This window comes from Lytechinus pictus, chromosome 11 (genome assembly GCF_037042905.1).
Source record: "Lytechinus pictus isolate F3 Inbred chromosome 11, Lp3.0, whole genome shotgun sequence".
Taxonomy (NCBI): Eukaryota; Metazoa; Echinodermata; class Echinoidea; order Temnopleuroida; family Toxopneustidae; genus Lytechinus; species Lytechinus pictus.
This window is the reverse complement of record NC_087255.1, coordinates 7627651-7653085: the sequence shown is the minus strand read 5'-3', so window position 1 is coordinate 7653085 and position 25435 is coordinate 7627651. Positions and strand designations below refer to the sequence as shown.

The window sequence follows — 25435 nt, the reverse complement described above, 5'->3', positions numbered from 1 at the left end:
GACGTGTATCAATCAGATATGATTATTTACGTCTGGGACCGACCTTTAACGTCACCATCCGAAAGACGTGACCAGGGCCCGGGACCAGGGCTCGAACCTCGAACCTCTGCATCAATTTGTAACTTCCCCACATAGCTTGGATTACAGGCGCACGCCACAACGCCCAGTCGATATCAGTACGGTAATAAGACACAGGTTTTGAAGATCAAAACATGGTGAATGGGGCAAAATTTCTAAGTGGCAAAAATTTGGACCTATTTTATGCAATGATTCAATATTATTTGGTGACTTTAATACAATATTTAGAGAATAACATAATATTTTCTGTCTTTTCCGTTCCATTTCTCCCTTTGTCTTGGTCGTGATTTTTTTTTTTTTTTTTTTTTTTTTTGGGGGGGGGGGGGAGGAGTCCAAGGACCCCGGGTGCCCCCCCCCCCCATCTGTACGTAAGTGATCGATATACATTTTTTAAGTGTCTATCTTTAAATCGAAAAGCGATTTCGAAAGATTTAAAGAAGGGGAAGAGAAAAACTCGGGAGTGACAATAAGTTAGGTAAAGTCATTAAACTGGCGAATCTAAAATAGGACCAGTTCATTGAATTCACGATTTCCAAAAAAAGGGCAATTAACTTGCCCAATGTCCACGAGTCGTAAAGGTTATCAGAGAACGATAATTGTTTTTTGATTGGTTGTTATCTCTAAAATAGTCCATTAATTCAGACGAAATCGGAAAGGAAAAAGGGATTTAGGAAAAATGGCAAGAGGAAAAGGGAAATGTTCATCGATAATGTAAACGATTAGAGAAGGCCTACAGAAACGCTTTTTTTTAAAGTAAATTGTTCTCCCTTTTTTTATATTTCTTTGTGTTGTTTTTTCCCTCCCTCTTCACTTTCCTTACTTATTTCAAGTTTTTTTTCGTTTTCTTGTTCTGATTGCCCCTCTCGAGATTCCCTTATTATTTTGTCTTCCCTGTAATGTCCCCGTTTGTCCCGTCTTCGATACACTTCTTGATCTCATTCGAATTCTCACTCTTACCCCCCCCCTTCTCCTCTTGTTCTTCTATTCGCTCTTTCTCGCGCATCTCTTTATCTCCTTCATTTGCTTAGTAGAATCTCTCTTTTTCTCTTCTCATCCGTTTCACCTTCCTTCTTTTCCAAATTCTTTAATTTTGTTTTCTTCTTCCTTTCCTCCTTCTTTTTTTCTTACTTTCTCCATCTCAATTCTCCTTTCCTTCTCTCTTCTTTATTATACATTCTTCAATTCCCCTACAGGCTTTCCTTCCCCTCCCCTTCTTTATTTTATACTATTCATTTGCTTGTCATCCTGTCGTATATCCTTACTTTGCACGTTCTTCTCCATCGTCTTCGTCTTTATCATTTTCTTTCACCTATAAATTTTCCTTCATATTCCTATTATCACTTTAATCTCTTCTCCTTTGATTTATACTTTGTCCTCCATTTTTGTTGTTCTCTTCCATATCCTTTTCTCCACTAAATTTTTCTTCTTCGTCATGTTTCAGATCTTTGATCTGTTCATTTTTTTCTCCTCTCTTCTGTTTCTCCCTCCATTATTATGTAAGCCTAGAGTAACGATGTATTCCACCCCCACATCTACATTTTTCAAAATATATTTATTTCTTCTTCTTCTTTTTTTACCCTGCTATCTGTCTTCATCAAAATATATTTACCATTCCTCTTTTGTAATTAAAAAACACAGGGGGGGGGGGGATATTGTTAAATAAAAGGGAGCTGAATGTCAAAAAAATGTAATAAATGTTATATTGTCCAGTAACATCAGTTCCTTAATATATCACGACCCTAAATGCTAAAGTAGTACAGAATAGAGACCTATATTCGTTTAATTGACCATCTTTTGTTCTCATCATCAGTGTTAAACTGACATCAAGTAGGATTAAAATTTCAAGTGCCTTTTAAGTTATGACGTCAAGCAGCGTATATGGAGTGCGTGCTGACTATGCAATCTTGTTTATTTTCTGGTTCTATTTTGATCAGACTATTGAACTATTATGACATTTGCACAATGGAAATTGCACCAAGTAGCATGGATCGACGTGAAGTGATAATATAGAAGGCAATAATCAGCACTGCATTTTAATACCAATATAGTTGAAGGTTTAGTGAAATAAAATAACTTTAGCAAGGTGTGTTGGTACATATAGGTCTAAACGGTAAATTGCCAAATCGTTACTGCCAACTCGTCCACTCACCATTTGGTCTACCTTCATTTAGTCGAATATGCCATTCTGTCCATCAACATTTGGTCCAATCATCACTTCGTCTATGACCATTTCGTCTAGCTCATAACCAGTTGGTATAATATCTGTTTTATTTTCATTCATTTTGCTCAATTAACACAAGTCTAATTAGACCAACGGTATATGGTCTAAATGGCTATTGGATCAACTGGTTATGAGACGAAATGGTGATTGGACGAAATGGCAATTAGACCATCTGGAAATTGAACGAACTGATGGTAGACCAAATGATAGTAAACGAGTTGGGAATTGGCAATAGACCAAATGAAAATAAATTGGTCTAAACTAGTTTCTACTATACTGTAATCACTGATATATTTCTCCTGTCAGCATGATTAGTGGTAAATTGCCATTTTGTCTACACCCACTTCGTCTACTGTCCGTTTGGCCTCATCCCACATGGTCTAACCCCTTCTTCAACCAATTCGTGACAAACTATTTGGTCTCACGATTTAGCCCAATAACCATTCTGTCTAATTTCCACTTAGTCTATACCCATTTCATTTTATATCCACTTGGTCTAAAAGAGGTATAATCACATAGTCTAAGTGATTAGATGAATTGTTTATGATTCAAGAAAAAGCACAAACAAATTAGTAGAATTTGACGATTGACTGGCTGAGCATTAGGCTAAACGACAATTAGACCGAACAGCAATTGGGCCAAAATGATGCTAGACCAACTGCTATTTAGACCATGAGAATGTAGACCATGTTCGCGAGCAGAGGAACATAAATTATGTGTATTGTTTGAACTGCTTTTACACCCCCAAAATCATTAAAAGACCATAAGTCTTTATTTTCTTATTGATTCTTTTTTTTTTGGGGGGGGGGGAGGTGGGAGGGTCTTTCACGCAATCTATGATTTAACGGCAAACTCATGCAAGTCTTTCACATTTTCTTCAACGATATTAAAAATTATGAATCGCCGGGGAAAAATATGTCAATTCCTGAAGATCTGTTGACAGATCATTGAAAGACTAAATCATTGGTATTAAAAAGCCCTTTGAAAGTTCATGGGGCAAGAGCCGAGAGAGGAGACCATGAGGTGAAAGACTGCTTGAACTATCTGAAGTGGGAAGACCAATGGAAGATCACCCGAGATACGTTAAAGATCACAAGGGATCCATAAAGCTCATTGAAAGACCACTGATCTGGTTTCAAGGTGTTTCACTGATCTTGCCCTTTGTAGAATGGGGGCTATCAATCAAGGATGAGTCTATATTCACTTGGTATAAAAACAGTTGGTCTACTTTTCAGATAGGCTAATACCACATTGGCTTAATCCATGTAAACTAAGTCAAGTGAATATTAGAACAAACGGGTAAAGTCTAAAAACAAAGTGGCAAATAGACTTAAGCCCTGAATTCTGGGCTGAATTCACAAAGGTGATTTATGCAGATTTCCTGTATAGATTATGCTTATTTACCACATATATGGTTATCCACACTATTTTATTCACGAGTCCACTTTTTTGAATGAATGAATCCACTCTTCGAACAGTGCGGGACTCATGAATAAAATAGCGTACTTATCCATGGCAACAGGCGTCAATTGGCGCACTGTGACAAAAGCGTGCATCAGCATTGGACATTTTTTAATATAAGCGGTAAATAAGCTTAATTATATAGGAAATCTGCATAGACCATAGGTTCAAACGATGGTTTTAAAAACCATGTTTGTGAATTCAGGCCTTAATGGCAATCACACCAAATGGTTGGTCGATGAGCTCATTGTAAGCGATGTAGGATTAGACCATGATACAATCAAATAGAAAGTCAACAAAGCATACCAATCAGCAATTTACCAACTTCCATTAAACATCTAAAACATACAATTATTATCTAGATCACTGAGATCGAAATAAAGATACGCACACAAATCTTTATTGTGCACATAATTTAATTGTACAGAAGATTGAGTTTGATCTTATAAACAATAAAAATACATAATTTACATTTTGTCTTGAATAAAAGTAGCATCAGATATGCAGCAAGAATGACTTATTGTCATGCATACTAATGCTCGAGCTCTACATTGTTATACATTGAGGTGGGATAATTAAACACATTTTATGAATATGTAAAAGTATGTTAAAAAAAACAATTTTATCACTAATTTTGTATCAACAAGACTACACAAAATAATCAATTTATTAGTTAAAAATCAAAAGTTTATACCAAGTGAACACTATTTCTACTGGTTCGCTCATTGCAAAAATGTGACATTATAAAGTGAGTACCAGAAAAATGAAGCCAAACATTACTGATTTCACTTTATAATAAATATGATTAACAAGTGGAATGCCTCTGGTGGTCTCACCTGCATCACGCGATTCAATATAGCAGCAGTGCTGGCTTTGAAAAACACCATTTAAATAATTATTCACAAAAAACACCATTCATATAATGATACAATACTGTACGTTCATTGACATTGGACCTTGATCATGTGACCTAAAACTTGTCAGTGATACTTGATTACCCCTATATCCACATTTTTTACACTATATCTATAAACTTTGAAAGTTATGACAGCAATCTAATAATTTCCTCTAAAATGGCCAAAGTTCAATGACCTTAAATGACCTTAAATTGACGACTATTATGTCCAAGTTTTATGAACTAGACCAATATACTTACAGAGTTATGATGGTAATTCAACAAATACCCCCAACATGGCCAATATCCATTGACCTTTGACCTTGGTCATGTGACCTGAAACTCGCACATGATGTTCAGTGATACTTGATTACTCTTATGTCCAAGTTTCATGAGTCAGATCCATAAACTTTCAAAGTTATGATGGTAATTCAACAGATACCCCCATTACGGCCAAAGTTCATTGACCTTTGACCTTGGTCATGTGACCTGAAATGCACACAGGATGTTCAGTGATACTTGATTACTCTTATGTCCAAGTTTTATAAACTAGACCAATATACTTTTAAAGTTATGATGGTAATTCAACAAATACTCCTAATTTGGCCAAAGTTCATTGACCCTAAATGACCATTGACCTTAATCATGTGACCTGAAACTTGCATAGGATGTTCAGTGATACTTGATTACTATTATGTCCAAGTTTCATGAATCAGATCCATAAACTTTCAAAGTTATGATGGTAATTCAACAGATACCCCCAATTTGGCCAAAATTCATTGACCCTAAATGACCTTTGACCTTGGTCATGTGACGTGAAACTCATGCAGGATGTTCAGTAATACTTGATTAACCTTATGTATAATTTTCATGAACTAGGTCCATATATTTTCTAAGTTATGATGACATTTCAAAAACTTAACCTTCGGTTAAGATTTGGTGTTGACGCCGCCGCCATCGGAAAAGCGGCGCCTATAGTCTCGCTCTGCTATGCAGCTAGCAGGTGAGACAAAAACTGACACATCATCCGAAAGCTTAAAGTCTCCGCTTATCAATCTGGTTCTTCATATGAGTAAAGACAATTTATTTAATTACTAATTTATTTATATTATTATTTTTATTTAATTACTAAATTACTAAAAAACAGTTTGTCAGAATTCTGATTGCATCTGAAAAAGTATGTGGCATAAAAAATGCCAAATGATACCATATAATTCAGTGGCGGTCATCCGAACCGTCGTATCCACATACGAAGGTGCAAACCCATTTCAGAGAAAATCAAACTTTAGGTTTAATATAATTTTCAAACTTAGTTCTCCAGCCTTCCAACATATTCATTGCTAGAAAAATACATGGTTGGAAAGACCAAGACAATTGCTTGGCAATGTTACCCCTATTTTTACACAAAACCAAGGATCAGAGAAAATATCTCAAAAGAGCTCCATGCTTGTAATTTAGATTTAGATTCCCCCTGTACAAAAATGCCATAGGGGATACAACAACCCTGACCGCGATTTCAATGCGCGCGGTCAGTCAAAACGTCATATCGCTTTTCACGTGCAAAGTCAATGCAGTGCAGATGGCCGATACGACAGTTTGGTTGACCGTGCGCATTGAAATCGCAGTCAGTCAAAACGTTGTATCTCTCTGCTACAGTACACGTTTCCAATGGGATTTGCGCATTTATTAAAAATTTGTTTGGCATCGCCGTGAAAATCTCCTATCTCAGAAACTAAAATAAATTGCTGCCTAGAAATTTAGTTATGAATAGAATAGGACTTGTACTTTCATCTTCTGCAAAAATCTAAAAATCAATATTTTGACCAAAATTGACTGATACAACAGTTTTGATGAATTCCAACGAATTTAACAAATGAAATCTACATCAAGAGGCACTTTCACACCTCTACCATCAAGAAATATTTACTAATAAATGAACTGGCAATACCCTCACCCCACTAAAAATAAAAGGTACTGTACTTTTTTAAATTACAAGAACTATTGCAGTGTGAAATAAGTAACTTATATTACAATGGGCATTATATATTTATCAAGCATATTGGTACTTAATCAAGAGCATTTTCCTGATTGGAGAGGTATGAAATGCCTATTTTTAAAAAGTTACTTGCAGTAATAAAAATAGAAATATTCAGATATATATACATAATTTTACATTTATGAAGACAGAATGGACGGATAAATATCTGATCATAAATATATACATACTTCAAGTAGAAAAACAAGTATCCGTAAAATGCGGGCAGGTTTGTTTAATATAAATTGAGTTGCAATAAGATTTCGAAGAAAATTGTTTCACATGCATTTAGAATTGTTCAATGCAAACGATGCTCTTCAAAATTCAAAATTTGGTTTTGGATGAAAGAGAAATAAATACAAAACTTCAATTCCATTTCATTGATGATAGGAGATATCATTACCAATATGTGTTTCATAGAACTGCCTTTACAATTGTGCAAGACAAATTCTTCTTTTCATATGAAAAGAATATGAAGTGCTATGAAAAATGTATTAAAGCAAAAAAGGTTTTCCTGATATTCTAAAAAAATATTGCCCTAATTCTCAAAATCGAATCTAAATAAGTGAAAAATAAAAATTTTGCACTTTAAATGGTTCATCGGCTATTCAAACTTTGCCTTCAAAATTACTCCTACTAAATTATAAAGATTGACGTAACTTTTGGTTATCTAAAGTCATACGTAACTTAAAAACAGTTTTATGAAACACAACCGCAAGTCTAGAATTCATCTCTCTTGTGATGCATTCAATATTCTGACCCATAAACAGATGATCATGTTGTATCACACTCTTTGGAGCTCGACAACGAACCTCTCAAATTCCCCCTGCTCTTCTGTCCGACACTTGCCAATGTTATCTGCATTCCTGTAATCAGAAGTAAACACAGTAGTTTTAACCCCAGACTTAACAAGAATTTTAGTCCATTGTTCTTCAGAATGACAGGATTCATCTTATTTCTTCTATATTCATGGCAAAAAGTGTACCAAATGATTTCATAATGAAAAAAAATCATTATCACGTTCTTCTCATTTCATAACATTATTTTTACACACTTTTTGGCACAGGATCCTAATAATTTTTTTACTTGGTAAATGAGTAGACAACTGGCATCCGATAAAAGTGTGGTCTCCTAGAGTTGACTAAACCCGACTATGAGAATACCACCTATTTTCTTTCTTTTGTGTAAAAAGCTTTAAGTTTCTAATATCAAGAAGAAGAAATTTTCAGTAAAACATCTCTTCAAAAGCAATGTTTTTTTATAAAAGAAAGGGGAGAAAATTAAATCTTGTCAAGATATGTGTCGGTAATGGGCAATTTTTAATGTTTGAAATTGTACAGATTACACTTCGAAGGAGGATGTTAAAATTTTGCAGCATTTGACTTATGATTATGATTTAGTCTGATATATTTTCAAGGCTTTAATTATTCCAGGTGGTATTAAAATATTTGAGTTTTTTCAAACCACAATCAAAACTCCAAATAATTGCATAAAAGAATGAGTCTTATCTAGACATGAAACAGAAAAGCTCAGCAACGTGAGAGACTTTGGGGGGAAAATGAAGACGAGACCTTTTTGTTGTGGGGTGAAAAAAAATGAGTTCAAATCAAATTCTTTTAATTATGAATATTTTAAAGTGCTGAAATAATAAAAACAAAATAATTTTGGAGATTTTCACAGATAAATTCAAGACTCATCTTCATAATGAAATCATTAAAACAATAGAGATTATGTCAGAAGTTTGTTTACATTGCAACTTGAATTGCAGTCACTTTTTTATATGTATTGCTTTGTGTGTAATTTTGTTCATTTACTATAGTATGTATTATTTTTTAACGATGTCGTGTGCTTGCTATTTTGTTTTATATTACGATATGAGTTTAAGTTATTTAGAGTATTTCTTTGTATATTTCATATGTTTTTATACTCGTTCTTATCATGTATTCCAGGCCCCCATGGGAGACCAGTTTATTGCTGAGTGGGCTACCCTGGTTAAATAAAATAAACAGACAAACAAATAAACAAACAAACAAGCAGACAAACAGACAGACAAACAAACAAACAAATAAATAAATAAATCAATCAATCAATCACATTTGAACACTGGAAAATGGTGTCAGGCTTTATAGATTTTATTTTCTTACCCTAACTCATCGTCTTTATGACTGATATGAAGATTAGAGAATGGTGTGAGAAGTCTGATGGCAGCCCTCTTCTTCAATACCTCTACCGTATCACTGTCCTTTAACTGGAATCTAAGTTGGATGGAATTACAAGAAAAAAAAAGACTAGGCCTACTTTGTGCCTCAGGAGTGTGTACACGCAAACACTGCTATGTCAACTTTATGAAGTTAATTGTCAATGGGAACACTTAATTAACAAGCAATTAAAAAGTTATAATCAAAATTGGTTCTGCATTAGTAAATTACTATTGGGATAAAAATAATAATAATAATAGCGATATTTTATATAGCGCGCACACCGTCCAGAGACGCTCATGGCGCTAGGCCAGCAACAGTTCCTTTAGATAGCAAATATCATCTGTAAAACAGCCTTAAAAACAGACATATTTAAGTTTTTTGACATGCACTCATTGGAGTAAAATTGCATGAGCAGAATGCTAGAACAAAACCATACATAATTGAACCAAAAAAGAGAATGGACGCTGAAAGAGGAGCTGTGATTGGCTGTCAAAAGGTGAATAAAATTATGCTTAGTAAACAGTCATTAATTGAAGCAAAGTAACTAAAATATCATTTGTTTATCAATGCTTGTTTGGTCCCACATGTTCTAATCCCAATTCAGACAGTAAGTTTGCTGTGTTGCAAGATTTTTGGACTGAAACAAACCTAAATCTCATTTAAGAATATATAATTGGCATATTCCTATATTGATTTGAGAAAATTAAATTTTCATTCTTCTTTTAAAGACATGAAAGATTTATTCTCAGTATATTTATGAATCATTGCTTTATCAACATACACTGTACAGATATCAAATGACAGCTACATGTGACAAATACATACATGCTTCAAATTACTTGTAATAATTTCAAATTTGTTCATTCATTTTCCAGTAATACCACAAAGTAGTTATACATACAGTCTACCTTAGTTGTGCTTTCACAAATCGTCTCGTCACTTAAATGTAGTCAATTGTTTTAAAGACTAGAATATGCACCGCACATACTGTTATTTGCATCTTCTTAGTCAAATTTGTCTAAGTTGGACAGCTTTTGGTGGTCACAAGAGATTCTTGTTACATTAGATTTACCATTATAATTTATACTTTCAAAATTCTTTGAACTTGTGGTAACATCTACAGAATCAATACTAAATATAATAAAGGCACGATAGCTCAATCGGTAGAACTGGTTACAGATTCTGGTGACCTGGGTTCGATTCCCCCTTTAGTAAGGCATTAATCCTCATCACCAGGTCCCTCGGAGAGGACCTTAAGCCGTCGGTCCTCTGGTCGCTTGCTTACAAGCATTCATGCTTTCTCAGCAATGAGGTAAAACAACACCGCCATTTACCCCTTAGTCTACATCAGACTTACGTCATCTTTTCAGGATCTACTTTGCTTTGGACGTCAGTTGATTCTTCTTCTGATTCTTCTATTTCTTCTTCTGCACAAGAAAATAAAATAAAATAAAATCCTGTGAAACATGTTCTTAAATGGTGAGCTTTTTGAATTATTAAAATACTTGAAAAGTATTACAATGTCTGTCTCTTACAAAGAGATGTGATTGATCCAATCAACCACAACTAAGGAAAGCCAGCAAAAGCAATATCAACATCTTAAAGCACACGCTTGTTCTAAATATTTTCTAGATATGATGTAATATTCATACATTCATAGTTTTGTTGAAAATTAAAGGTAAATTCCAGTTCTGGTAACGATCTCAAAATGACTTTTTACAGAATCTAATATAATGACCACCCAAGTGTCTGTTTGTATGAATAAAAAATATGTGCCAAAGGATTCTGGAAGAAATTATGTAATTGCTGAGAAATAAGCAAAATAAGCGCGGATTCGGTCACTTCCGTCGGGTCTTTATTCCAGCAATAATAATACACTGTCCCACGTGTGCCTATCTGTGTTGGCGATCTTCAGTGTGATCGTATTTCAGCTTAGATTTTATGATTTCACAAAGTTCAGTTTATGTAACTGTACCAGATCTAGATCCACGATGATATAGTCATACTTAACCTTGGTTTTACAGACTTTCTCACGAAATCAGTGTTTACTGCAACTACTGGCATTTCTCTTTAAGTGTGCTTTTCTTTGTTTACAAAGGACATTGTGCAAATTTCCTGAAAAAAAATTATGATGTTTATCGATTTCCATACAGTTGAGGTTGATCAGATCAATCGTAACTCTTTGTAAGACGGGGCCCTGGTGTCATTTCATGAAACTGTTTGAAAGTTATGCATGAGTTAATACATGAATGATAATCTCCTCATGTGCTTAATGTTTTATTCCAATAGCTGAATTAGCACCTAAGAACATGTTTCATTCACGTATAAAGTTGCGTTTACCTTATGAGCAGCTCCATGAAACATTTACTGGACATATCATCCTTTTATAATAACAAATGATATCTTTGAAGTAAGACAAGTAAAAAAATACAACAACAACAACTCACTTACCCTGTTCCTTGAAAACTAATTCATAGTAAAAGTGAGCTGGATTCCTGAAAGAGCTTGGCCAGATGTAACCTTTGCCCTTCGGTTTGTATTGCTTTGTGACCTTCGACCTTGCATCCTTGGAGTTCATGCCAATCCCATAGACATAGAAGAGTTTCTTCCCCCGCGTGCTCGGGGCACCCTTGTACACATAGCGGTATTTGTACTTGTCGTCTTTTCTAGCAACGGCAGCTGTGAAATAAAGTTGAATAAATAAGAGAGGTGAATAGGTGAATGTAATCTTGACAACTAAAGCAGAAACAAAATGGCCTGTCGCGGAAGAGTTTTACGGTATACCATGTGTTAAGTCCTGGAAGGACTAAGATAAGAAATGTGGATAGAATTGGAGGTAAATTGGAAAGGCGAGAAAGTGGAGACTTGAAAGTAGAGTATTCTTTTTTATATGAGTGTAGTCCTTAAAAGGACTGTAAACCAGAAGGAGTGGAAAAGTGAGTAATAGGCAGGCTTGAGTAGGTGAGAGAAGGCTGGCTTGAGTCAGTGAGTAGAGTGGTAGCAGGATCCTGCTCCAATTCGATCTACATTTCTTATCTCGGTCCTTCCAGGACTTTACACATGGTGTACCGTAAACCTCTTCCGCGATTGCTCATACCACCATGCAAACCTTCAAACATCAACCAAAATGGCCTGTGCTCTTGGGTTTGATTTAAACCCCAGTCTAAATTTGTGGTTGAACTACAGTATCGAGAGTCAATTGTGACACTAAATAATAACATTTGATGTTCACATTTTCAGCACATTTGGGGCTCAACCAATTCAGAACTGTTGGGGAGATCATTACTAAAGCAATTTTCTTCACCATTGCAATATGGGGAAAACAGAGTAAATACAATTATTCTGCATTATTGGCTAACCAAAATTTTAGCAGAGTTAGACCATAATATAAGTTCAACTGGGCTTTAGAATATATGGTTCATTACATTTATTCAGGATCAGGGGCCCGTTGCATAAAACTTTTGCCATAAAAAAACTCTGGCAAACAAAATTATGCCATTGAAAATTACACATTAAAAACTCTGGCAAAAATTTTATGCAATGGGCCCCAGGTTTGTAAATCTTGAGTATTCTTGGACAAATGTTCTTCCTGCATTCAAATCTATTCATGACATGTCATGTTCTTGATGTTCTGCAACATCCAGCATGATATTTCATGATTCTTCTACATGTGTCTTGTACCTACCCTTTTCCCAATGTCATACTGTAAACAATACCTATCGTCACAAAATTTAGAGATTGGATCTGAAAAAGCTACAAACAAACATCTTAACATTTTCAGCCCATTCTATTCATGAGAAAAAGGATTTGCATCAAAAAGAAATATGCTGATATCTTATTTGAAAAGGCAATCAAATCATAATAAATTTCAATATAAAATTACAAAAAAACATCCAGTACAGAAACCATTTTTTTTTTAATTTAACATCCTTGTCCTTGACTTAAGTATTATAGGATAATAGTGCATAACATTTGTATAATCTAGTAATGAATTGGAATGTATGCACTTCTGGGGGATTTACCGAAAACTTAAAATAGATTTTAAGGGAGAAACTTGATTCTATACCTTCACTATAATCATCCAAACGAGAATGATAGAAGTATCCCTTCTTATTGACGGTTACATCCTGGTCTGCCGTCTCGTGTTTCTCCTTCTGATCTTCATTTCGCCTGTATCTGACTGTGCCGTGACCAAGGTCTATCAGAGCTGGGGCATCTATCAAAACACTCTGAAAAAAGGAAAGGTAGAATATTTAACTGGGAAGTTCACCCTGACAAAACTTAATTGTAAAAATAGTAGAAAATAATGCTTAAGGTTTGAGAAATATCCATTAAAGAATAAAAAAGTTATCAAATTTATTTGATTTGTGACGTCATATGCAAGCAGCTTTCCTACATATCATAGAGTAAAAAATAAATGAAATGTTGTTTTCTCAGAAAATTGAAAATGGTTTTATTGTAGGCCTACCTTCAGTAGGCCTACATCAATTGACAAATCATTTTACATCCGTTCCTAAAATGAAAATACGTCATCACGAACCATTAAAAAATTGAAATTTATGCATTTTTTGTTTTAATACATAACATATGGAGCAGCTCCTCGTTTACGACGTCACAAATCCAAAACTTAGTATTCTAATACCTTTCTTAGTCTTTATTGGATTTCCCTCGAACCTTCATCAGCAATTTTTTTATTTCTTCTGCTCCTTTTACAACAAACTTTTTTTCAGGGTGAACTTCCCCCTTTACAAATACAATAAATTTAAGAAACATGTGTGACTTAAGTTAAGAAGTAAGCCCAAAGTTACATGTGGCCAGTTATTGGCAGTTTAATTTAGTGAATGTACCCCCTACAATTGCCATTCAAATCCTGGCCAAGATTCCAAGAATGATCATCATGACATGACATCACTCAGTCAGTGTCTCGCCGCACTGACACCGACAGTCATGACAGTGGGTGATTTCAAGTACGGTGTTGAAATCTGGTGTTGGTGTTGTGACAACACCAACACCAGCCACAACACCGTACTTGAAATAAGGCTGGTGTTGGGATTGACCTCGGAAAATATGACGTATTTCCGGCAGTTCGTGTTGACTGCTGGTGTTGAATGTCGTCTGCTGAACCCAGCACTGCGGCTGGTGTTGACGATCTACGTGCAATTTCCCCATTCACCAACACCAACCCCCAGGGATTGGGAAAATCATGATTTCAAGTTCGGTGTTGGTGTTGGTGTTGGCAATCTCGAGCTCGTGAACAGGCGGCGAACACGATGAAACATCCCCGTAAAATTAGCTTTTACAGTTAAAGGTAAATTGTGACATTGGTTTATTTCAAAACTTTTTTTTAGATTTCACTCTTCGCTTATCAAAATACTCATAAACAAGTTCTGAGTCCATAAAATGTATTGCATTGGCCAAAAGAACTGTTTTTATTCTCAAAAAAATATATAAAGAAGAGAAATTTTGCCAAGTGAGCTTTCTTTTGATGCAGATTTTGAAATAGACATAAAAAATGAAGAGCGCCACCTTGAGACCAAATGACATCAATACCTGCTCATGAATATTCATATCCATCGCCTCTGCGCTTGTCTCACGTGCCGATCTGTATACCGGCTATACAGTACTGTAACAGTATCGGATTGAACGGCGGAGTCTATTTGCGACTTTTTCATTCATATCCTGTAGGAGCGTGTGCATTCGCGCAGTCCCTCGACGGCAAATTAAATAACTTGGAAACAACCAAGGAACTTTTTAAAATGACCATCATAATAATTGTGATGTTATGCACGTTGTTTTTCAAATCGCGGAGAATAGGTCCTACGTACATCTTGATATCTGGGCAGAGTACCAGGTACCGAGAGACGACTTTCTTCCCTTTCCTTGCTTTTCATCTTTGCTTCGTTTCTCTAGCTGTATTTTTTTTTTCTTTACTTGTCCAGGGTATGAAGGGAGGGAGAATTATGGTTGCTTGTGAAAGGGCTATTCTTATTTTTTTCCCCGTTTTTTATTTCTATTTTATAATTATATTTACGTACGCATTTTTGTTTCGATTCCGATTCACTGAATTGTTATCAATTTCTTCTGGTTCTGTATTTTGATTTGTTCCTTATTATAACGTGTTGTAACATTTTTTTTAAAGGAAAAGGAAATCATTTTGTATTGAACTAGCTTGGCCGCCATTTTTCATTATTTTGCTTTGTGCGTTATATAGGCCTATAAGATGCTCTTTCTCTTCCAGTGATTATTTGTCAATATACTGCCTCAATGTATTTATCACTAAAAAATGACAAATACCGCGTGGCCTATGCCTTTTTTTTTAAACAATATATTCTGGGGCGGATCCAGCTTTCACTAATAACGGGGCCGGGGTGAACAATATTTTCATCCACATTTTTCCCGATCGATCGGCAGCTCAAAGCTGACTGTGTATTGTGTCCTGAAAATTGATCTGAGCAATATGATCATTAAACAAGATGCACACTGACGGATGAGGTGCTCAAAAATTTGAATAAGTAAAGGCCTATTTAGTTCCCTTGTTCGTTTTACTATAAGCCCTTCAACAATGTTTCCGTGTTTTGTATTACATTGATCAGTTAATATTTCTTTATGTCTCATACTATTTTGATATGAATTGTACCTTGTTATTGTACTTGTTACTATGATTTTATATACTAATAACTCTGAACTTGTGAACCTGTTTAACCATGACTGAATGAATAAATCAATAAATGAATTGGTATAGATGAATAGATGTTCCATCGAACAGGCAATGCGAACACAAAGCGCGGGCTAAATTGTTTTTATACATGTGTAGTGACATGATTGGCTCCCACCCCTCCCCAAGTCTGAATTCCCCTCACCTTTTTTTATTCATTCTTCCTCTTATATTTTGCCCCCCCCCCCCCTCTGCTTTCGTTCATATTACTTTGCGCTGCCAATATCGGGGGGGGGGCGTAACGTCGGCCTCCTGGATCCGCCTATGATATCGGTGCGTAGGTCTGTATGTTATAACCATGTAACATCGATCCCCCTCCAAGTTTCTCTTTGTATTTTTCTTTTTCAACTTGTTATGGTAGTATATACTGAACAAGAACAAGTATAACGTCTCCTAGGTGCCTCTCCCTCCACCCACTCCTCCTCGGTCCGCTGCATGTGCTCGGATAATAAAATTACGTACTTATCATGGTGATATAATAAAATTGCAAATTTTATTGCAAAAACTGCATTACTCGTGAATTTGTGTTTCGCATTTCTGATGTCTTATTAGATATATATATATATATATATATATATTCGAGGACATACAACTAGGCGGAACTATTTGGGGGAAGGGGTCTTCCATCTCTGTGTGATTCCGAAGTTCCGATGATGGTTCAGAGAATGTACTTCATGCAAAATCACGTTTTGGCATGACCTCTCAGCGCTGGGCATATCGACGGACAAAAAAATGCAAACATGTGATGGATCTAAATGGTAAAAAATATATATTTTAAAGAAAACCATCGTTATACAATGCAGTCATACCAACATTTTTTTGTTAATACCAGTTTGAACTTAGATAAAAATTATAACCCAGCAGCGGCGGCGGAACCGGGGAGCGGCAGGGGCACTTAACCCCCTACATGAAAAAATCCCAGTAGGAAAAAAAATGCCTTTTTTAAATGGAGAGTGCACTTATTTCAAAATGATGTACATGTATGTCCCTTTTCAAAATAAAATACCTTTTTTGAAGTCAAACGATACATTTTAGGTTGGAAATCACAAAATTTTTGGCTCGCGCTTCAAGTATTTCAAGAGTTTTTATATTTTCATTACATCTTTGTCCTTATTTCTCTATATCCGTAGCTCTATACCATGCGCGTATTCGGGGGCGCCAAAATAGGGAGAAAAGGGAAGGAAAGAAAAGGGGAGGAAAAGGGAGGGGAGAGAAGAGAAAGGGGGCAAGAAAGAGAGGAGGGAAACAAAGAAGCGCCGCATTGGTGTTCGACCTAGGGGGGGGGGGCGGAATCGATAATTAGGGGCGCCGAATTTAAGTCCAACATAGATAGGGGAGCCGAATTGTGGTTCGAAATAAGGGGCGTCGAGTTGATATCCGACCTAGGGGGCGCCGAATTGATGTTTGACCTAGGGGGCGCCAAATCGATGTTCGACCTAGGGGCTGCCAAATTGATGTTCAACCTAGGAAGGGGGGGGGGGGAATTGATTTTTTACCTCGGGGAGCCGTATAGATGTTCGACATAGGAGGGTGCCGAATCGAAGTTCGACATAGGGGCACCAAGGGGGCGCCGAATCGATATTTTTTTCGTAGGGTTGACGAATTGCTGTTTGACATGGGGGGGGGGGGGGTGGATGCGCCGAATTGATGTTCAACCTATAGCATGTATATAGCGGGTGCCGAATTTATGTTTTGCTTAGGGGCGCCGAATTGATGTTCGACCTAGGGTGTGCCAAATTGATCTTCATCCTAGGGGGGGGGGCGAATTAATGTTTTACCTCGGGGCGCCGTATAGATGTTCGACATAGGGGCACCGAAATGATGTTTAACCTTGGGGATGGGGCGCCGAATAATTATTTTTCCTATATACGGTTGTCGAGTTGCTGTTTGACATATAGGGGCGCCGAATTGATGTTCAACCTAGGGGGTGCCGAATGGATATTCACCACACGCCAATTTGATATTTGTCTCGGTGCATCAAATTCAGGTTCAATTTACCTAGGGAGGGGAGGGGGTGCCAAACTCATGTTTGCTCCCATCAATTAACAATCCTGTTCATGATTACCAAAAGTGCCTAGAAAGTCCTAATTTTAGATCAGAATATAAAAACAAATTCATCCTACTCTTCGCATTAATTGTTTAGTAAGGTGGCGATCCTGTTCATGGTAAGATAAGTGCTTAGAATGTCTGACTTTGTATCAAAATATATAGATTTTTATTCAGCTCGCGCTTCGCGCTCGCATAAACTGTTTTGTTACTGATCATCCTTTTCATGATAACCGAAAATGCTTACTCAAATGTCAAAATTTTAGGTAAGAATATGAAAAAAATTTCATCTCGCTCTTTGCGGACGCATCAATGTTTAGTTAGATGACAATCCTGTTCATGATTACCAAAAGTGCTTAGAATGTCCACATTTTAGGTCAAAATATCAATCACTTTTTAAGCTCGCGCTTCGCACTCGCACAAATTTACGAGGTCAGAATATCAAAAAATTTGAAATCGCGCTTAGCGCTCGCATTAATTATTTAGCTATATACCCATCCTGTTCATGGTTATAAAAAGTGCTTATGATGTCCAGTGTTGGATTGGGAATTCAAAAATTGTCAGTTCGCACTTCGTGATCGCATAAAATGTTGATAGATACCCATCCTGTTCTTGATTGCCAAAAGTGCTCATAGATTTTTTTCCCCCAAATTTTAGGTCAGAATATACAAAAAATTCAGCTCACGTTAATAATTGTTTAAATAATTCATATACATATCATGTTCACGGTTGCAAAAAGCGTAGAATGTTTGATCGGAAAACAGATGAAAATATCCCCCTCCCCTATTGGCGAAAGCTGGATCTAGCCCCGGTTAAGAAATTACAGCTCCCGCAAATAATTTTAGTATGGTCTACCACTCTGATGAAAAGTTGAACTAAATTGAAACACCAAAACGCTTAAAAATTCTATGCTTTCTGGTCGCATTTATTCTTTTCAAGAAGTGGATACAACTTTGATCTTTTTTTACATGGACACATTAAAAAAAATGGTCTTTGATTGCCTTTTTCACGTGGTTGTGGAATAAGACAATTCAAAATGCATTTAGGCACTTTGATTGCCTGAGTGGTCGGGTCGGGGTGCAATTTTCCGAAAAGTTCACAGGGGCGCAAAAATAGTGACCCCCTCGTGGTACAAAATCCTGGATATGCGCATGTCCGTCGGGCATCGTTTCCACTTTTGTACCTCTTTATCTATACCGGTGTGATACTATATAAGTCCATGGATCAGATCAGTTTACTTCCATTTCGTCTGATGCCAAATCGTCAAATTGCCAACTCGCCTACTATCATTAAAGTCTACCATAATTATGTTCATCCACTATCGTCTAGTAACCAGTTGGTCCAATAGCCATTCAGTCCATATACCATTTGGTCTAATTGGACAACGTGCTATTGTGCAAAATGAATGAAAATGAATTGGATACTGGACCAAATAGTTGTTTGACGAAATATTGATGAACGGAATGGATATGGTCTAAATTAAATCAGACCATGTGGTGAGTGCAAGTTGGCACTTGGCAGTCGACGACTTGGCAATTTACCAATGGACCTACTAGGCCACTAAATTGAACTTGTCCGAGTGTGCCATAACACCTAAACTGCATGCTTTCTCATATCCGATACCCCCCCCCCCATCCCCCGCCGCCCCAAGAAAGGGAAGGGGGGCATGGAGGAGAGAGAAGAAATAAAGAAAGAAGTAGATTGTTGAAAGGGAATCAAAATAATATGAATCAAAGGGAATGTAAACGCAATATAATACTCTGTTTGAATCGCTTCTCTTTCATGGAATTTATATTTTGAATAGATCGTTTCATTTCAGTCTTTCTCATTATTTTACTTTCAACCCTGTATTTCATCAGCTTTACTATCAAAAGCCTGCGTAGCGAATTACAAAACGTCCCATCCTTGTTTCACCACCCATGACATTACGTAATTATCATTTTATTATTATCATATAATGAAATTCATACTGTGTTTACACGCTGCATCTGCTGTCAGTTTGACTACCTTGTAAATATTTATTTACAAGGTAAAGCTTATTTCCAAGGTAATATTTATTTACAAGGTAAAGCCTATTTCCCCACTGGAAAATAGCTTTAGAGCTTTCGTGGGTCATCCTGTGTAAGCCTGTTGTTTTTAATGCTACTGTATATATATTATGGTGACTTGCGAAATAAAATCAATCAATCAATATTTTTTGACGATATCCAGTTGAAATCAGTGGCGTTCAAAATAATGGGGAAGGATTTGGGCTATATGGATTCCCAAATTTTTCACGGCCAATACAAAAAGAAAGCGAGAAGGGGAACTAATATCTGAATATTATGTCAAAATCTATCACCGATAAAAAATGATTTGTGCCAGACACATATATCTGGCCCCTTAATTCATATTTTTTACGTTTATTATTTACGCCAATGGTTGTATTCATGAATAGTTCAAGCATGGTTCCTAACATCTTTCTGTATTTTTCGATGTTTACACAATTCCTAGCCTTGGGTTGGGGGTTGTGTGTATTCCTTATGTTCGCATTTTTTAATGTTATTTTTCTATTTATTTCAATATTATCCTTTCCAACTTTATTATGGTATGACTATTCAAGGAATTATAATTACTCGTTTGCTTGCATGCTCCATGACCGCTTTGCCTTCACTCCGGGGGGGGGGGGGCACTTACATTGACGAGTGGATACCATGCGCGACCCCAAAAACACGTAAAAAGGATGTCTTTTTGTCAAAAACACAAAAATATTGAAAAAAGGGTATCTATGTTGCTAGGAAAGCTACGTGTTTAGGGTCATATTTTCGGGGATGATGAAACAAAATTAAAATGTTTTATAAAGGATGTCCTTTTTGCCCCAACACTACGTGTTTAGAGTCCGACTTGCGCGAGTTGTGGAAGGTGGGGCCGTACTAAACCAAAATAATGATGTGTAAAGGTAAAACCAACGACCGACGGACCCGACATAACAATAAAATATCGCTGTACTTGTTTAGGGGTTCATTTCGGGAATACTTGCCAAGAGTATCGTTTTGTTTCCAATACTTGTTAAGGGTCGGTTTGAGACGCCAATACTTGTTAAGGGGTGCAGTTTCAGAATATGGAAAATACGTGTTTGGGTGCTTTTCGAGACCCCATGGTCGCGCATGGTATCCACTCGTCAATGGAAGTGCCCGGCCTTCACTTCTCTTGATCAGTGCGTATTCAGAACTATTACTGTATTCTCATTGATCCCCCTGGAGTTGTAAAACACCCATAAAGGCAAAATATTATATTTTCATCGGCAGCACATGTGCATTACATCATCATAAATTAAGTACATCAGGGTCCATGATGAGAAAAAGCGTATACCCATTAAACCTCGCCAGATGGGGCTTGCCCCAAAATAACAATTTTATTTTTGTCTCGTTTCGAAATTTCATTTTTATTTTGGCTGCTATATATGCTTCAAGCACATATTTGCTTACTGTATATAGTTTGCCTCTGCATTTTACTCATTATATATATATTGTTTTTATATATTGTATTTCTCCAGTCACTACATATAAGATTGTCACTTGTATTATGATCATGTCTCAAGCATTGTCAATTTGTTTTGTATATTATTCCAATAAATGCAAAAAAATCCTGCAAAAAAAGCCACATCACCACATAGTTGAACCATTCCAACCATTTCTACGATCAATACGATCGCCTCGACTGATCTGATACGATTAATTATTCCGCGATTATAAATTAATAAATAAATAAATAAATAAATGGCCCTTGGAACCGGGGGTGCAAATCACCCCCAAGATTTTACAATGGGGTGCGGCGTGCATTATTTTCCATGTAGGCAGCTCCCCCTGGAATTCTGGTATAGGTGTCGAATTGGATAAATGTAGGAAAATTACCAACATTTTGTATTGGAACCTTTTTTAATGTTTTTCTTTTGCTTTGTCAAATTTTCCTCAGCACCGCCACCAAAAAAAAAATCGTGACAGTGTGAACTTGGGCACTTTTTTTTCAATCATAAAAAATGATTATATTATTTTCCCGCATGAGTTTTGAAATATTGACACGTACGCCAGAATCTCTTTGGTCCTAATATGAAGCATAAATTTCCACGTCTATAAAACAACAGTTATCATTCGTTTTTCCTATAGTTATAGCAGGGAAATGGGAGTTACAATTCCATTGATAAATAAGTCTAAAATGTTATGCCAATCAAGATGCAAGTCCCGGATGCAAGTAATGCCGGAAAGTAATGTCTTTGTCCTGCTCATGTCGCAGTCATTCACATTTTTCAACGTTTGAACTGCTCGTGCACACTCTGTATGCGTAGGCCTTTCCCGGAGGCCTTTCTTCCTCTCATTTGTTGCTATAAAATTTCATCTTTTTATCAATTCTTTCTACTTGTTTACTGTCTATGAAGGGGTAGCAAGTTGATCTCCCATGGGGTGCCCCTATCTATTGCTGCATCATTTGTATCCATTTCTCTTTGACCATCCATTTCTTGGGAAAATACATCAATTGGATGATCCATTTATATATGCCTATCCATCCATTCTTTCAGTCATCCATCCACCGGTCGTGCTGATGGTTTGATTATAGCATGGACCTAATAGGTCCATGATTGTATAAAGTATAAAGCGCCCTACTATATCATTATAGGCTACCCCCACCCCCTCCCCATACTACATAAAAACTCGGCGACCCATGGACTAAATGTCCACATTTCAAAGCAGACGTAATGTACATGCACAATTCCCTTGTACAGGTTTGCTTAGTCTTCTTTCACATACGTTGTTGCACTTTGCCCCACGGCGTGCCTTGTAAAGTTCTGTTGTAAGACTCTACATGCTGGTCGGCCCTGGAAATCACAACTCTGAATACGTAGAGCGTTTCTAGACCATAGCACCGCGCAATACTCAACTTCTCATTTTTCCATATCTCGATGCAAGCTTTCTTGGATGCAAAAATAAGAGTTTTCCCAGAAATCTTGTCCCTGACGTCATGTCTGCCCCCCTCATTTTTTGACTCATGACGCCTTCACTCTGCTTGTTCGACCTTAAGCCGTTGGTCCCCTGGTTGCTTGCTCACAGGCATTCGTGCTTTCTTAGAAGTCAGGTAAAAACCTCGGCAACAGAAATAACAGAAATTTGCAACTTGATGCGTATACGTTGGTCACATTCATGCTATCACGGTCTACACAATGTAGACTACACGTACGTACTTCGCATCAACAGGTTTCTCAGCTCACCTTTTGACCTCGCGAGTTCAATCTAAACAAACGAAGAGTAGTCAAGTGTTGCATTGGGATTGTGTCTTCGTTATGTTTTACTATAGGCCTATATTTAACCCCGCATTGGGGTTGCATCTTCGTTATGTTTTGGTTTTACTATAGGCCTATATTTAACCCCGCATTGGATTGCATCTTCGTAATGTTTTACCATGAAGCTCTCTTAATAGCTTCATGGTTTTACTATAGGCCTATATTTAACCCCGCATTGGATTGCATCTTCGTAATGTTTTACCATGAAGCTCTCTTAATAGCTTCATGGTTTTACTATAGGCCTATATTTAACCCCGCATTGGGGTTGCATATTCGTTATGTTTTACTATAGGCCTATATGATTGCATCTTCGTTATGTTTTACTATAGGCCTATATTTAACCCCGTATTAAACAAACCCTGTTTTATATCGTAGAACCTGCTCTGAAAGTAATCGTTTTTCTCTTCGCCCTTTCCCTTCATGCTTGGCTGTAGACAGAATGGTGGTGGCCGTCTGTTTTAGAGTTTTAAATATTTTTGGTCTAACTTTTTTTTCCAATTTCTCCTCTCTACTGTGCGAGTGGATCTAAATAATCTAAAACTGACTGAAACATTCAGGAAAGATAAAAAACACAAAAATATCAAATTAGGGTATGTTGTATTCAGATCCCTTTATGATGGCTCTCCTGATTCTCTTTCACCAATCCACTTCTTTCTTTCTTCTCTCTCCTCCCTCCCCCTTTCCTTTCTTTGGGGAGGGCCAAGGAGTCAGTATACAGAGTATACAGTAAGCTGCGCTAGCGCCTCGCTCTAGTTTCCGTATGTAGCACGCCAAGCTATACATGAAGGGAAAATGTGCATAAAAGAGCTACAATCCACATGAATAAAGATCAAACTCGGAACTCGGCCCTTGCCCATCTCTGGGATTCTCGTATCTCTTTTAGTCTTAGAGTACTTTCAGATTCATGACATAACAGATTCCGAAAGTAAGCCGTATTGGGCAATCCTTTGCTACGTCATTCACGTCAGATAATCAACGTGTCTGAATCCTTTTCCACGCGTACGATACAATCATGGAACTATAGGCTCAATATAATATTCTTATCCTGTGTGTGCTATCGCAGATAGTGGATTATATCTGAAACTAAAGCAGAGCGCAAGCATGTCGCTAGCCGGCTAGCATCGGCTCATTGAGCTTGCACGCACCGTTCGATGTTTGCTTTCTACTCAGCTACACACACAGTACTGCACTTTGTTGATACGATGATTTCTTGATACTGCGCATGCGCCATGACGTATTTCATCAATATGCATGAGGTCGTAATGAATATGCATGATTCGAACGGTGTTCTAATATCAATTTATTTTTTAACCCGAGAGGGCGTCAATAAGAAAGTTCAAACTTTTATCGTTTAACCGAGATTTGTTATAATATATGTTTCACCCCTCAATATCATGAAAATATAAAAGTTATGCAAGTTTCTTTTCCGTGATAAAATAGAGCAATAATGTAGGTATTTAATTAATGTAATAATTTCAAAATTGATTCATTGCCCTTGTCTGAGATCAACCAATCATACACTATACCTTTAAGATGAGTACAAATCATTTGAGCTGTATATATTTTGATGAAGAATAATGTTCACTCTTTCGAATTCTTGAATTGATTAAAACATTGGTATTCTGTACGATGAGAATTTCATGCATTTCTCTCCGATTTCATTTTCGTCGTCGAGACTTCTCGCGTGAAGTTGAGATGATTTAGCCGCGCAGCGCAGAGGCGTGACGTCATGTGCTATCGATAACGCAATCGGTATCATTCCTCTGAACCCAGCTCGGTGTTGGAGCTCGGTTCAGCGGCCTTTTTACGCTCTCAACACCAACACCAGATTTCAACACCGTACTTGAAATCACCCAGTGTGAACGACACGGCTGGTCCCCCGACAATATTTACCTCTCCACCGCCAGCTTTCTTGCTTTCTTTGTCTGCCAATTCGACTCGAGGATTCAGTGGCACACCAACTACTGGGTTCTTTCCAGCACCAGCACCCATCACTCCATTGTTTCAAATAAACAAAAAATCATCTAAATACGTAAAAATTAAAGATTTTCGGGTGACTTCTTCGCTCAGCCGAAAAGTAGTTTACCCATCTCCTTGCCGATTATGACGTCATAGAAAATTAATTGATTGACTTGAGATGGCGCTATGGTACTTTTTCTACTGGATACGGTCGATCAACATCTTTGTTTGATCAGGGTGCCCTTTATAGTTCTTAGTTTTTACAAAATAAGTTGTGCGAAATATTTTCGGCACACAATTTGCAGGCCTTCATTTAGCTGTTTATGCATAATTTCCTTAACCCAATATTTCACCAGTTAAGCGTGATCATTTTTGGGTGAATTTCTTAACCTTTTGTGAAAGAATATTTAAAATAGATTGCTTTCATTGCTTTTTTTTCATCCCCTGGCCCGTTTTCCGTTCAGGCCATGTTGTTAGCAAAAAAAAAAAAAAAAAAAAAAAAAGAAACAA

The 25435-nt window shown here is 36.8% G+C and overlaps 1 protein-coding gene across 1 annotated transcript; it reads right to left on the bottom strand.

Annotated features, from left to right (window-relative positions):
• Positions 1–4158: 4158 nt before the first annotated feature.
• Positions 4159–24958, bottom strand: LOC129271441 (uncharacterized). The gene is made up of 6 exons (XM_064106595.1): positions 24860–24958; positions 12958–13120; positions 11343–11570; positions 10249–10318; positions 8835–8945; positions 4159–7556 (listed from the first exon to the last, which is right to left on the bottom strand). The coding sequence occupies exons 1-6, from the start codon at positions 24956–24958 to the stop codon at positions 7475–7477; spliced, it is 753 nt and encodes a 250-aa protein (XP_063962665.1). The 3' UTR covers positions 4159–7474.
• Between the last annotated feature and the right edge of the window lie 477 nt (positions 24959–25435).